The following is a 15,815-nucleotide window of genomic DNA, read 5'->3' as shown; positions in this document are numbered from 1 at the left end:
CACCGCGGGGAGGGGAGGGGAGGAGCGTGGCGGGCGGGCGGGTCGGTGTGAGCGAGCGCTGAGGGCGCCTCTTAAGAAGTGCCGGAGTGTCGCCGGCTGACGGCAGCAGAGCGCCGAGTGATGGAGCCGCAGGAGATCAGGGAGGGCTACTTGGTGAAAAAGGTAAGGACGCCGAGACGTGGAAGGACTCAAACGAACATTTTGATTTTGCTATAGCATGTTTACATTTATAGAAGTTTTTAGAGGTATTAGCACTTTAACGTTTTGCACCAGCATCAGGTCCAGTGACGTCACCGGTCAGCTGGACCTTGCAAATGGTTACAAATAACAACAAAAAAAAACAAACATCTGTGGCCTGAACATCTTTCACTACTAAAGGCTGATCTGTTGAAAATCGATTTAAGGGAAATGACAGTATGTCCACAGCGAGACACTTCTGTTTGCAGCTATTACAACTAAAGCCTTAGTTCCTGTTTATTGTCCGCTGGCCGAGAGGCAGAAGTCACACACGATACATGCCGTGAGATGCGATAAAATCTCCAAGATCATACAGCAAACTGGCAGCAGCGGCTTGCAACTTTCCTCTCATGTGATGGAACTTTTTGTGTGGCAACATTCAGTTTCTCTCTCACAGCTTGAAACCACAGGGTCACACCTCTTTCACTTCTCAGCTGCGGTGTTTCTCCTCTTTGTCGCTCACACTCACCTGCTCATCAAAAAAAGAAAACTATCAGAGTTACATGTTCCTTTCAAACTGGCTTGTGTTGCTGCCCATGATCTTGACTGCAAACTGGACTGATTTCACCAAAGAAACCTTTGTGCACATCAAACACAACCAACTGTGCTCCTTCTCCAGGGCACAGTGCTGAACAGCTGGAAGGCCGTGTGGGTCGTGCTGTCAGAGGATGCCCTGGAATTCTACAAGAAGAAGACGGACCGCTCCCCGAAAGGAATGATCCCGCTCAAGGGATCGACGCTCATCACTCCGTGCCAGGAATTTGGCAAGAGGCCGGTAAGGAAGAGTTTTGCACCCCCCTCTCACCTAACACCTGGACAGAACAGGTGTGCATGTGGCATGACGAATAAAGAAAAACTCCCACTCAGCTGGTTTTCAAGATCACAACGGAAAAGAAGCAGGAGCACTTCTTCCAGCCGTCGCACGTGGAGGAGAGGGAGCACTGGGTCAAAGACATACGCAGGGCCATCACATGCATCCAGGGTGGGAAGAAGTTCGCCCGGAAGTCCACCAGACGCTCCATCCGCCTCCCGGATAAAGTCAACCTGAGGTGCTGCCAGAAAAAAATAGTCCGGAGAATGTTTTCTACTTTGACCCAGCTTTTCAAACTACCTGTATTCTTTAGAAATATTCACTGTTGCAAGACTCGTTCAGCATGAGTTCTTGTTGGTTCAGTTACAGCGGTGATGAAACAGGCTGACCACCAACCGGCTGCTGTGTTTAGGTGTTTAATTTAAAGCAAGCCTTGAAATAGTGCCCGCAATACAATTTTTAAACAGACTTGTGACGTGCAGGTCGACACCCTCGTCATTGACACTACGCCCCCCCCCCCGCGGCACCTATAACAAAAGAGATATCTACTTACAGCGAGAGGTGTCAGTGCTGGTGTGTGAAGTGTAGGGCGAGCAGAGCCGCTATGACTAGGTGTGAGTTAGTAGTATGAGTCTGTGTTGGACAGGCAACCCATGTGTGAAATACAGGGGGTTCATGGGGTCTGATTAACCCATGAGACCCCCTGCCTGAAAGCTTGAAAGCAAAATTTAAGAAGGTCTCATATTTTTTCAAAAAGCTAATGCAAAAAACAGATTATATGTCACTAATGGTCACTAAAATGTCATTAAATTCACCATAGCTAATATTCATTTTTATGAAAAATGTGCATGGTGCATGTGAAGAAAATTTAGATTTTATAGATAGATATTTCGCACACTGCAGGCAACCGAACTTTGTCCTTTGCCAGGCCAGCTAGAGGCACTGTGTCAACAATGAGGGTGCTCTCCTCTCTGTTGCAGATCAATGAATCGTTAAAAAATGTGTTTAATAGTGTAATTTTAAGGCTGACAAGCTACCGTCCTAACTACCTCCGTTTTTTTGTCCCAGCGAGCTGTACTCAGAGATGAGGGACCCGAACGAAGGAGTGCGGGAGCTGAAACTGGAGCAGGACAGCCGGGTCTTCAACCACTGTTTCACAGGCAGGTTCCGCCCAAAGTGCATAACAGGCTTCCATTTTTCAGATCTCTCTCCCTGTCACACGTATCTCATTCTCGCTTTAGTCATGTTTCTTTTCTTCCTCTTTTTCTCGAAGGTTCAACGGTGGTGGCGTGGCTGACTGCAAAGGGAAAGGCGAGAAATAGCTCGGAGGCGCTCATGTTGGCGTTGGGGCTCATGAACGAGGGTTTTCTGCAACCGGCCAGCGAACTGTCGAAGGAGGCGGTGGAGCGCGGCGAGCAGTCGGCCTTCCTCGATGACACCAACGCCCTCTATTACTTTGTAATGGCACACAACGACTCGATCTTTGACTCACGGCAAATTTCTAAAGCACACTGCGCTAATCGGGTCTGGCGGCGTGTGTCTGTGTGTCTGTGTGCTCTGCTTTGAGGCAGGTGGACAGTGGGTTCTTCTGCGAAGGCTATTCCAGTGATGAAGATGTGCTGATCAAGGAAGAGTTCAGAGGAAACGTCATTAAGCAGGGATGTTTACTCAAACAGGTGGGCAAAATGTTTTTATTCTCTTTGTTACAGAAAAATACCCCAAGAAATATCAAAAATTTGAGTGTTGAAGAGAATTAGGAGTTTGCACATTAGCATAATATGTCAGTAACCAGGCACATTAGTGTTAGTGTTTCTGAGGACAACTGAGCAAAGGATTTCTCTGACATGTTTCTGTGATGGTGGTGTTAGCTCTAAGCGTCACTGCCTGTTTATGGCTAGCTGCAATGCTTTTAGGTGTTTGTACAAATTTTATAAAATAAAAAATACAAACAAATTCTCACAGAAAATCCCCCCATACAGTGATTTGTCCTTTTGATCTATTTTTTAATGTAAAACTGCCTTGACAAAACTTCTGCGACCGTAGCATCCATGCCAGTTTCTTTTGGCAGCAGTTAGCTCTGCAACGTCTTTGTCGCGGTTGAGTGCAGTTGCTTCCTATAATTTTATCACTACTTAATCACCCGTTGAAAATGCTTTCAAGCGGAAGTGGTCAAAATGAGTTCCTTTTCGCAGGGTCACAGGAGGAAAAACTGGAAGGTGCGGAAGTTCACGCTGAGGGACGACCCCGCCTTTTTGCATTATTACGACCCCACAAAGGTAAATACTAGCGGGTAATCGCCAACGACAAGGCGGGCCACGTTTTTCAGTCGCAACTTTTTTTTTTCCTTCCTTCTCTCCTACTGACTGACACCCCCCCATCCCGCCCACCCCCACCTGGCTACCAGAGCGACGACCCTCTGGGCTCCATTCACCTGCGAGGCTCTGTGGTCACAGCTGTGGAGTACGTGCCTGATGGTGAGTTGCACTCGCAGGAAACACACGCACCCTCTGGAAATACAGCAAAATACTCCCTGGTAGCAAAGCTTCCTCACCCCGACCCCTGCTGCTCTCCCCCCGTTCAGCCAAGAAATACGACGTCGACGGCAACCTCTTTGAGATCATCACCTCCGAAGAGACCCACTACTTCTTCCAGGCGGCGACGAGCGACGAGAGGAAGGAGTGGATCAATGCCATCCAAACAGTGTCTAGAATTGGGAAGTGAAAGCAGGCGGCTGCAGTGTATTTTTTTCTTTTCTTTTTATTATTGGACACGCCAATGAGGATTTATTGTTATATTGTATGTGTGCGTCTTTAAAAACATAATCATCATGAAAAATGTTCTAAATCAAGGCACTATTACAGCTGAGTGTGAGGATTTATTCTGGTTATGGCCCTATTTAAACTCCCAAAAAATCCCCTCAAAGCATTCAGTCGTACTATTTATAGAGCCAGACAACTTTTTTGTAAATGCCCCGCTTTTACTTCCTCGTGTGTATACGTGTGGTTGTGAGGCACATTTCTGTGGCCCTACCGACTACGACGGTATTTAAAAGACTCCTATAATTGTCACATTAATAGTTCACGCTCACCAGACAATGTCTATGTTGTCTTAAGAACCACGATGCTGTTGCTGCACCTCCGAGGTTAGAAGCCGACTGAGGCCTGCGTTTCTGTTTTATCTGTGGTCACTCAGTTTCCCATCCTGCTGGTGGGCCTTCAGAAGAAAGAGATGGTTTGAGCACGCACACGCACACGCACACGCACACGCACACGCACACGCACACGCACACGCACATGCACACACGCACTTCCTTGGTGCGAAATTAGGCAGAGTCATTTCTGCTGGCTGGCTCAGTCATCCGTGGGAGAATTTATCAGCAGCAGAAATGACGAGCTTCAGCGGGTGTGACTGTTCAAATTCCATTAAGACAAGAGTTCCAGTCAAGATCTCAAGAGTGTAATGACAGTTTGAGGACGCTCTTCTGTTCAGCTGTTTCAACCTCTATGTTGTCGGTGCCTCGGAGGTTTGTCGTTGTTTTTATTTCAATAAAAAAACGAAAAAGAGAAGCTTTGTGTTCCACTCTAAAAAACAAAAAATGTCACAATTGGAATTATATATTCAATATCATGTCATATATATATTTTTTTTTAACAATTAAAGACCTAGAATTTAAAATGTTGCCAGATGTTGAAATTATCTATTTTATCACTAGTTTACTGACTTTGTCTTTATAAGTAAACCCAGCCCTCCACTTTCTCAACCGCTCGACCTTCCTTCCTCTTTCTTCCTTGGCAATTTTTAGTGCGCTGCCGTTCCGTCTGAATAGATTCCCAGCAGTCGAAAAGATCACAGACAATGCCATTCTTTGTGTATGTGTTATGTGTCTGTGTCATACCCACCAACACAGCTCATGACGACATGTTCATTGTATACACTGCTCTTTAGAATAAATACAAGATGATTTTAAAATTAAATTAGTTTGAAACAAGATAATTAATATTATTTTTTTAATTCATTCATTTCAAATTCAGATACATTTCCGTTTAAAACAACAACAAACTAAACAATGGTAGGTATGTTGCTTCTTTGCATGGTTGCGCTTCACAATTTTACCACAGGGGGGTGCTGTACTTTCACCTAAGAACTCTGATCAAAACGCTGCACTGTACGCAAACGCATAACATTTCAAATGAACTTCATGAATAGTGTGACAAAACCATTCCCGTTCATTAACAGGTGCAAAGACAGCAGACTTGACCTTTGACCTTTAGCTGCTGCTATCAAAAAGAAGACTATCAACAAGAGAGAAAATACATGTGAGGGAAAAAAAAACAATTTGTTTGATTGACGGCTGACGTGGTGTTGCGCTAATACTTGTTGTTTACCGTCAAGGCGTTGGGAGCAGGAGGAGGCGGTAGGATGGGGACGTTTGCATATGTTGACATAAATGAATTAGCTGCCTTGTTCTCATCAGAAGCTGGACGGATTCTGGCCTCGGTTGGCCGACAGGCTGCAGCTGCTGGATGTGCGCGCTGTCTCCAGCGCACCTGTTTGATTTGGACAATCGCTCAACTTTCACACGCAAACGCGCACAACGCAGGAGCAGATGTGGGAGCCGACGGGAGTTTCTGAAGTGGTTCTCACCGCGCTGAACTCCTCGCAACACAATCAGCACCGGAACAACTCGCAGCCTGGCCGAAGCCGTTTGTCTTCTGCTACTGCAGAGATTTTTTTTTCATCCATACATCAATGCATCCATCCATGCATTCTACCTGAGCTCAGGGTCACGGGGGTCTGCTGGAGCCTCTCCCAGCTGTCATAGGGCGAAGGCAGGGTGACACCCTGGACAAGTCGAGATTTTTTTCAACTAAAAATAAATATTAATGAAATAAATAACTAAATAAATGACGGTTGACCTAATGTATGCTGCTTTTTGCTTCAATTTATGAGTCAATCAACAACTGTGCAATCTAAAATGCTGTCATTTCTTGCTGTTGTGTTTTATTTTTAACCACAGTAAACTTTTAAGGTAGCACTGAACTGGAAAAATTATCAAAAGAAAACAGTCAAAACAAAACAATAGAATATGAATTTGTGCTCCTGCTGCACAGACTGCAGTGAGTCATAACCGTATAAATCAAAAGAAGTGACAACACTACTGATTACACATACGGCAACTGTGTTTGATCATGTCGCCACTCAACGATCAGATCCAGTAGATTTCTTTTGTTCTGCCACTGATCCAACAGCCGCATAGTTTAATGGAGCCTAAAATGAGGTTTGTCTTTGAAAAAAGACCCACCGCACCGTACCGGAGAAAAATGCTTTTAAAAAATGCGCTGCGCTTCTGTCCACACGCACGGTCTCAGCGCTGTACAAGCCAGCGAGCCTGTGGCACATTTTCATTTAAGCTGTTAAAGGAACATTATTGATCCGGTTGTCGCCCACTCAGTGCCCGCCTGGAATCACAGTCATTATTCATGAACGGCCACTGATTTGCTGTCACAGGATGCCACTTGCCTACGGAGCTGTAGGGCATGTGCGAGTCGGGAGGAGCACAAATAAAACACAGCGGGCTTAAGAGCCATTACAGTGACATTTAATAGTCATTAGTTCACTGGCCGCCTGCTCCCACTGTGACCTCGGCACCCTTCCTGCCTCTGTTACTTAATGGAACGGAGGGCCAGTAGGTCGGGACAGTAAGATCCACTGATGGCGAGCTTTTTTTTTCTCCTGCGGATGTGTTTGTCATCATTAGGTTCTGTCGTTCTCCATTGGTTGATTTTGCAAAAGTATTATTTTTGGCCTTGTGAAACGAAAATGAATGGACGCATTGGTTAGCACTATTAAAAAACAACGGTGTGAAAAAGTGGATCCTCTACCGTTCCTTCACATGATAACTGCATTCCGTGGGGATTGCCTTGTGAAAGGTGTCTTACAGATTTTATATATGCCCATTATTATAATGTTCCTGTTGTTTGTGAATATTTGGTTACAGGAGAGTTACGGGAGAATCGTTCACAAGCATCAAGGTGACGGCCATTTTTCAAGATGGCCGACATTGAATATACAGTAATATTGCATTTTGCAATAAAATCCTATAGACTTGTCCTATTTGAATGATTTTGGTGTCAAATCATACATTTTTCACTATGTAGACTCCAAATTTGGACACATGAACTTAATCATTGGCTTCCTTGTGCCATATATCAATCCCAGAATCCAAACATTCTGCTAAATGGCTGCCATCTTAAAAAAAAAAAAAAGTTGCAATCCCTAAGAGTACGTGTGCCAATTTTGGTGCTTGTATCTGCAAATGAACGATTATTGGATATTGGATATTGCATTTACATCTTTTTTGGGTGGGAATAATGTTGTGGTGAAGCTCTCCTGCAGTGCACAACTTGGCTTTTAGCAGGAAGAAGGACCTGTGACGCTGCAAATCAAAAGCAGAATTCTGGATGGCGTCGCCCGGCTGGATCCGTCTCTTGAACTGTCAAGGTGGCCAACCATTTAAGGGAAGCTCTCCCCACGACATACGGCCTGCTCTCTGTGGAAGGAATGGATTAGCATGAAGTGAAGCCGAGCGTGTTGAGGGAGGGCAAGCGTCAGAGTCAGAGCAGACGTGCTCAAGCGCCATTCTCTGCAAGGAGTCAGTGGGCTGCAACCGCGCAAGGTCTGGGTCAAGTTGGGTGAAGTCAAGTGGGTGAGCTCACAGACAGGCGGATTTCTCAGAATTAGAATATTCTTCACTTGATACCCATTTGACCGAACCCAATTAACCCTCTGTTGTTGTTGATGTGTGTGCAAATGACAACAAAGCAGTGTTTTTAATTGTACTAGCGACCCTCCCTGGAACGTCCTGCAGCTGGTTCCTCAGATGAGTCGTGTGCTCAGGTGCAGGAGGATCTGACGTGGGGAGAACAGAGGAAACAGGTAGTGTGGGGCAGCCTGCCAGCGGTTTCCACTGAAGATGAAACGCAGCTGTTTCCTCCCAACATGTGTCTGACAACCACATTCGCAGCTGCATCGAGCTTCTCTTCTGCTGTCCATCCGCTCAAGTTGCCTCGGCCCGTCGTCCACTTGCTCGCTGCCGCGGCCGCTGCCCTTTGAAGAGGGCAGACCGCGTGACAAACCATGTTTTGTCTTGACAAGATTGTGTTTTTCCCAGAAAGTGAGGCGGTGGGAGGAGACGTTCCCACTCAAACCGACTCTTCAGCCTGGAGGGGGCCGAGCAGAGATTAATGACGGCAATAAAGCGAGATCCCTGATGAATCTGAAAGCAACATTTCCAGGGATCAAAGCTCAGAGAACAATGCTGCAATGCATCAGCATGCTGGGCGGCGGCCACACAGCTAAACTAACCCCAATAAAGGACTAATGACCAAACCGTGAAAAACATGACTAAGCGGACGATTAAAGAAATAAGGCCGACTCATCGTGTGCGAAGGAGAGGGAGAAAGGCTGGCTGTTTGCTCTGCTGACGGTGTCTCAGCACCACCTCTCCCGCGGTGATGAATGATCGGTGAGAGTTAATGTGCATGCACGAATTAGAATATGAATGGACCTTTTAACCCACTGCTGTTCATTAATCTCGAACCTCGGTAAGCAGGTCACTGTGCCATCCTTAATGGAATGATAATGGTACACGACGATGTCTCCACCACGGCGGCGGTGGCGTGGTGGTGGATGGGGATTGGGTTGCTGGAGGTTGCCGGTTTTGCACCGTTATGAGAGAAAAAAACGACGCATTGACAAACTTTTATCTGCCAAGATGAAACGGCCAACCGCAGTAGAACTCGTTGCAGAGCGCCTTACTGCAAAGGGTATCTGGGACATTGACGCCTCTAACGTTCACACGGTTGGAGGGAGTGAAACAGGAGGTGTGGGGGTTAGACGGCAACACACAAACTGCTTGTATTTCATGTTTATGACCCACTTGGCGAACGAAATGAGGGCCTGGTATGTCACCGCAGCTGTAATGGTGAGGTTATTTTTTTACCAGGAAAACAAGGTGTTATGGAAACATTCCAGTTTGACTTCTTTTGGAAAACAATTTTTCCTCCCAGCTGAGGTTTTTATCCTCTGCGGCGCTACGGGAAGAACTGGGAAAGGTGCAAACTGCGGCAAGGAATCATCTACATCCACTCACACTCCATTCTTCACACCAGTCCAAGTGGCTTTCCACTGGGAAATATAATGTATTGAGTTTTAACATTTAATGAAATTTAGGCTGCAAAGTTTCTTGACAAGTATTGATTACTCTGTTATTCTGTGAGTTGAAAATGGTCTAAGAAGCTCCAAAGCTACAAACTGGATTTAGAGGGTAACTTGGGACCTTCATTGTCTCATTTGTTTGATGGCAAAAATCCCCCCCAGTAAACTTTGAATGACCTTGTGTTTAGTTGTGGTGATAAAAAAATAAAAAAATAAAAAAATCTGTGCCATCATTTCCGGTACGACTGACAGTCTGTCCAGTGTGCTCACTGCCTCTTTCCCAGTAAACACCGACATTGGGTGCAGTCAGGCATAATACTGATCTGGATTTAACTCCTCCGCTCAATGGAATGAATATCGTCCTTCAAAGGCCGACATACTGCCGTGTCCTGACATGGAGTACAGATGGAAGTTAGGCCACTTCTTGTTTCACAGTCACCTTCATCAAACCAAACATCATGCAGACTGTGCTGGAAATGTAAAACTAGTGTCTTACGAGAGTCTCAGGAGGACCCAGAGAAAACAGCGTCAATCTGCCACCACAGACCGATGACAGGCGGCCACAATTTAACCCTCTTGATAACCAAAAACCTTCACAGCAAGTGAGAGTCCAAAAACACTTTGTTTTACACGCATGCAGTACAAGTATGTGCTTCCTGGATACACCTAAAACAAATCCGCAGCAAAGCTCAATAGTAGTAAAAGAGAAAATGGAATCCAACCGTTGCGCTAGTCCAAAGAATTCATCAGAAAAGTGTCGTCCGCAATAAACTTAAAAGTTCCAAATGCAAAGAAAGTGATGGTTAAATGCTCTTACCCTGAACACAGTATGCTGCCGCATGAAAAGCAATACACTGAAAAAGGAAAAGCAAATACGAGCGGAGCCATCCTTACAGTACTACAATATTTATTAACATAAAAACACATGGAATGCACCAACAACATACAAAAAAGCTGTGATTTAATGATTGGTTTCGGAGAAAAGAAAGTCGTCTGGCACAGTCTAAGCGCTGGACTGTAAATCTTACATTACGGTTCTACTGGCAGAAGTCTATGTGCCAAAAGGATGAAATTAACCTCACTGTACCAGGTCATATATTGCACAGTATATATTACACACCAATGTTTCCCGTGAATGCACATGAAGCACATGCATTTCACAACAACACAACGTACAAACACATTATCCACAAAAATTACAACTTCTTAATACGTCTTGTAGAAGCACAGCAGCCGTGAACTACATCATCTCAATAATCACTGTTGCTGCCAGCGACTAAACCTTCCTTGTTGTTCATGAATCTCCTAATCTCTCTTTCAGAAAAAAGCCCTTGATATAGAATTAACCAATTAATTGATTAAATGAATCTAGTCAGATATGTGATTTCTGGACGCGACACAGATCACTTCAGTGCAGGTGAACGCACTCTATCTCCTCCGAGACGGGCACAGACAGGGTCCTGACGTCCAGCTCGTCCACGGTCTTGGTGAAAGCGTACGTCGACCGCCAGCGGAGCAGCACCATCTTCTTCAGGTACTTGACCGTGTTGTTCTTGACACTCACGAAGCACAGCGTGTTGATCATGCTGTTGCTCATGGCGACGCACTCGATGATGTAGAAGACCACCAGCGAGTTCCTCTGCCGCGATATGAGCGTGGGGTGGAAGTCGCGCAGGATGGTGAAGCCGTAGTAAGGCGCCCAGCACAGGATGTAGGCGGTGAGGATCCCGATGAGGACCATGACCGTCTTGCGGCGGCAACGCAGCCTCTTGCGAATCTGCTCCGTCTGAAACCCGGGCACGTTCTTGAACCAGAGCTCGCGGGAGATCCGGGCGTAGCACATGGCCATGACGATGACGGGCGCCACAAACTCCAAGGCGAAGACGAAAAGGAAGTAGGACTGGTAGTAGGCCTGCTGGTCCACCGGCCAGATCTGGGCGCAGAAGAACTTGTGGGTGGCCACTGTGGCGCCGATGTGCGGGTACTTGGTGACGGAGGCGAAGTAGGCCGAGGGGATCGAGATGAGAGCGGGGACGATCCAGACCCCCGTGATCAGGCAGTAGGCTGTTTGGTATTTCATGCGAGGCCTCAGAGGATGGACAATAGCCATGTACCTGCAGGGACAGAGACACGGCGCCACGTTGAGGAAGGCAGGAAGTGAATACTTAATACGATACACGGCGCTGCGTGAACTCAATAAGATCAACTCTCTCAGTCACTGGCTGCAGATTAAAGTTCAATTCACGCCATTCCATTATTCAGCGGACTGAATTTTTCATACTGGCTGGTCACTTTTTAATAGGTTCTCCCTACAAGTTGACACACACACACACACACACACACACACACACACACACACACACACACACTCACACACACACACACACTTCTAGACGGTAAAGAAAGATGCCACGCTCAGTTGAGACGGCGGACAAAAGCGTAAGTACATTTTTGAATCTGCAGTCACAGGGCAAATGGAACGGAAACGCTCGATAAGTGAGGAGATGATCGAGGCCTGCAATTTCTTCCTCATCGTGAAACCACAGACGGGGCCCTTGAAGTGAGAAAGCAATGCTCTGCGCTGGCTTTGAGTGGCCTCGACGCAGTCAATAACAGGTGGCGGGATATGAGGAAGAGCCTGCTGACTTGTATCCCAACCTACTTCCTGCTCCCCTCGTTAATAGTTTTGAGTCATTGTGTCTTGTTTTCCCTCTCTTTTCGTTGACCCGGCGTCTCTGACCCTGAGATTGATTGTGGCGCACCAATTTTGAGGAGGACATGGCTCTTTAATTGCTTCGTGCGGCGAGAGGGGCATGAGGGACCGGCTCGTCCGAGTGCGGATGTGTCACCTGCTGAACTCCGGTTGGCATTTGCAGCATATGAAGCAGTGAAGTAGAAACACTGAGGTGGAGCCAATACCACTAAAGGATGCCATTATGTCCCCACACGCAAAAAAAAAGAAGCTAAATTGACAGAATTGTTTGAATCATTGCATTCATATCTTTCTTTTCATCAGACATACAGTAGGTATCCTACTTTTGATATGTGTTTGAATCCAATTTATAAGCCAGAGAGCACCACCAAGCCGGAACACTGCCAGATATTCAACAATCCAATACCAAAGATCTTCTCCAGCCAACCACACATATATTTTATTGCAAAGTTCAGAGTGCTTTTTCTGTATCAGAAACTTTGGAAATGTTTTGAAAAAGGCTGTGCTGTGAATTACAACAACGCGATATCGACAAAAGTCGAAGAAAAGGTCTATTGAGAGATCAATCAGAGAAGTCTTGGAAGCTTAATTGATTCCGACGCACAAAGGCGCTCGCTGCCCGACAGATATATAAGGAAGGGGACAAAAAAAGACAAAGCAAAACACTTACCTATCAACTGCAATGGCAAGCAGTGCGTTTGTGGACACGTAGAGCGACACGGTCCGGAGGTAGTTGACGGAGGCGCACAGCACCCAGCCGTGAGTCCAGGACAGCTGCTTCACCACGTAGTAGTCCACCAGGAACGGGCAGCACACCACCGCCACGATGAAGTCAGACACGGCCAGGTTGGCGATGAGCAGGTTGGTGAGGTTCCTCAGCTTCTTGTAGCGCATCAGCGTGGCGATGAAGATGAAGTTCCCCAGGCCGCACACCAGCATGATGCAAGCGAGCACCACGCCAATGACGATGGTGGCCACGAAGAAGGCCTGGCCCTGCGTGGTGTCGGGGAAGTCGTCGGGGTGGATGCCGTAATCCACGTCATAGCTGTCGGCCGCCTGCTCCATCCTCCCTGCCGCCAGACCCTCCTGCAGCTCTCCATCGGTGGCGCTGGCGTTGGCGTCACCCATATCCAAGCACCGTCTGGGGCCAAATTTAAAGCGAGGTTCCCCTCGAGCGATTCCTTCACTGTGGGTTCAGGTACTGTGGTGTTTGTGCGACGATGGAAAACTGAGTCTTCTTTTGCAGCGGTGCATATTTTGTTTTCCTCTCACCTGGAACAAAAAGATCCCGTCTCACTATTGCGCACGCAGGATCAGCCGGGTCTGAGTCACATTCTGCATAACTGAGCTTCAGGCATCATGCTGGTAGCACATGTGCCATGTTCTGTTTGATCTTATATGATCTCTTACTCTTTGAAACACACCAGCGCCCTGAGGCTCAGTCAAATGATGGAAAAGCAATGCATTTTAATAAGACACGAGTTTTGTGCTGTGATGCAAATGCAATAAACCAGCAATAGAAAACTGACTGTGTACTGGAAGAAGATAACAACATCAGAATTTGCACACCGACATTTCATTCTCCATAAATAGAAGTCATGGTAAGGTGGTGAATAATAATACAATAAACAAAACAATAACAACACTACAACACTGCAATAATAATAATGATAACAATAATAATAATAATAATAATAATAATAATAATAATAATAATAATAATAAAAATGAACTGAATTTGCCCTGAACAGCCAGACTGACTACTCTTTGGCTCATCTTTCAGTCAACACAGCAAAACACGGCGCAGTTATGAAGCAGTTCATCAAGCACTTACCTGGCGAGGCAGATAAACGCTCCTCCGACTTTGCTGCGCCAATTTTCCCCCTAAAAACGCCTTCTGCCCGCGGTGTCAGGTGTTGGTGTCAGCCGGAGTCGCTCCATCTGCCCCCTCCGAGCGGCGACTGCGTCTCCGCGGCGATCCGCTTCCCGGCGCGCGTCTTGACGCGGAGGTGGACGGGGGGACGGGAAAAGTTGCGCGCGTTCGCCTCCAGCCCCGATTGAGGAATTCGGCTTTAACGCGCGGCGAAGGAAACCTCGCAGACGAAGCGAGGCAAGTGCGCCTGCGCCAGGCAATCATCAAGCATCAACACACAAGATTGAGATTAAATAATGTCGCGCAAATGCAACAGAAATTCGTCAGAAGTTTGATCTTTATTTGATATGAATTTATGGGGTAACACTTGTTCACTACTTAGCGTGCACCCCACAGCCGTTGTGCTCCATTATAATGCAGCCACTTCCAATTCCAGCCTAAAATGCAGTATATGCCGTCATCATCTGGCTGCCATTTATTACCATAGTAACAAATCACATTTGTTTAAAAGCTGGCCGTGATTGATGGCGACGAGGCCAAGAGACACAGCGATAATAGCAACTTTGAGTCTGTTGGTTTTTGCTCATTACAAGCAGAATGCTCACAATGAAGGCTCCCTTTCGAAAGCAATTAAGCAGCACTCACCAGACTGGACTCGGTGGGGACACACTTTAGACGAGCAGGAGTTCGGTGCACAGAGCATTAAAAAAAACAAAAAAAAAAAAACGGACGTCAACGGACCAACAGGGAGCGCATGGTGACACAACCACACCCTGAGCTCATATCATGTCTCATCATTGTTTGTTTATTTGGTCCACGTTATGCTGGTCTGAGTCCAATTTCCCTCCCCCACTTCTTAACATGTTGCACCTGTGTCTGCCTATTTAACCGTGTGTTTGTCTTGTTTGATTCCTTACCACCATTCTAGTGTTTTAAGTCTCTGCTTTCAATGGTACAACACGTCACTGTTGTGTAACTGCTATTCCCAGTGCATTTGTAGAAATCTATCAGTTAAGTCACTGTATTGGCTCTCTGGGTTTCCCTCCCTGCTGCTTTAGATTGACCTGTGAGTGAACAAATCAGTCAGTTGCTCCCAGTAACCCAAATGAACGAATCACTTGTGCCGGGATATGTGCATATGGATTTCTGTAAACGCTGGGTGACTGACTGAAATTACTCCATAACTAGATTCTCTTTGGTGAGAGACTCACATGAAAATGATTCAGTTAACACAATCGAGTTTCTCAACACTAAAAGCTTGGCACCCCGTTGTAGCACATAGGACTAATTTATTAGCAAAGGATGAGGAAATTAAAAAAGGAACAAAATCAGGAAAAACAGGAAATTTTGTGGGAGGGATGAAGACCATTTGAAAACGTGTTTTCCGACAAATTTAACATAAATGAGGGAGACGACAAAAACACAAACTCGACTTTGTTATCATCATTAAATAAATCATCAAATAAATCATTATTAATCAGTGTGGATTAGTTGTCAACTTATCCAGTTGTTGTTCTAATTGGATTTCTTTTGAACTTGCCAAGTGGCCAGCTGTGCGAAGCTATTACCACACCGCATCCGTGGTCAACCTTCCTGAACAACAACAGAGGACTCCGGATGCCCAGCAGCACATCATGCTGTACGGTCTCACGCAATCATTTGTCAATGGCAGCGAGATGGTTTCTTGGATGGCTGGTTTTTTATCTCAGGTTGACTGAGGTCCACTGGCAATGGTCGGAGTTGAGTCGTTGAAACATCACATAGGATGTGGAGCTCACAGCTCACACTACATGGGAACCTGGCCTGGCATTTTCCAAGTAGTTTTTATTACACTTAAATATGGGGCTCGCCTGGACTTGTGTGTTTTTCAGGAGGTCAGAGCAACGGGATCAGCACTAGGCTTTCATGTCTGACTGGGAGCATCTTTCTAATCTCCCCACACTTGAATTTACTGCCACTCATGC

At 46.2% G+C, this 15,815-nt stretch overlaps 2 protein-coding genes across 2 annotated transcripts; one reads left to right on the top strand and one right to left on the bottom strand.

The window, feature by feature from the left end:
• Nucleotides 1–13: 13 nt before the first annotated feature.
• On the top strand, nt 14–4,808 carry plek (pleckstrin). The gene is made up of 9 exons (XM_076038281.1): nt 14–162; nt 857–1,012; nt 1,105–1,286; nt 2,117–2,208; nt 2,322–2,506; nt 2,620–2,724; nt 3,241–3,324; nt 3,453–3,522; nt 3,630–4,808. The coding sequence occupies exons 1-9, from the start codon at nt 121–123 to the stop codon at nt 3,767–3,769; spliced, it is 1,056 nt and encodes a 351-aa protein (XP_075894396.1). The 5' UTR covers nt 14–120; the 3' UTR covers nt 3,770–4,808.
• A 5,342-nt stretch (nt 4,809–10,150) lies between these two features.
• prokr1b (prokineticin receptor 1b) lies at nt 10,151–13,925 on the bottom strand. The gene is made up of 3 exons (XM_076038423.1): nt 13,813–13,925; nt 12,649–13,250; nt 10,151–11,379 (listed from the first exon to the last, which is right to left on the bottom strand). Exons 2-3 carry the CDS (start codon nt 13,104–13,106, stop codon nt 10,674–10,676), a joined length of 1,164 nt encoding a protein of 387 aa, XP_075894538.1. The 5' UTR covers nt 13,107–13,250; nt 13,813–13,925; the 3' UTR covers nt 10,151–10,673.
• Between the last annotated feature and the right edge of the window lie 1,890 nt (nt 13,926–15,815).

The sequence above is a fragment of the Nelusetta ayraudi genome, unplaced genomic scaffold, assembly GCF_046127955.1.
Source record: "Nelusetta ayraudi isolate G7.1 ecotype Tasmania unplaced genomic scaffold, CSIRO-AGI_Nayr_v1 ptg000056l, whole genome shotgun sequence".
Taxonomy (NCBI): domain Eukaryota; kingdom Metazoa; phylum Chordata; class Actinopteri; order Tetraodontiformes; family Monacanthidae; genus Nelusetta; species Nelusetta ayraudi.
This window is presented reverse-complemented; position numbering and strand designations above follow the sequence as displayed.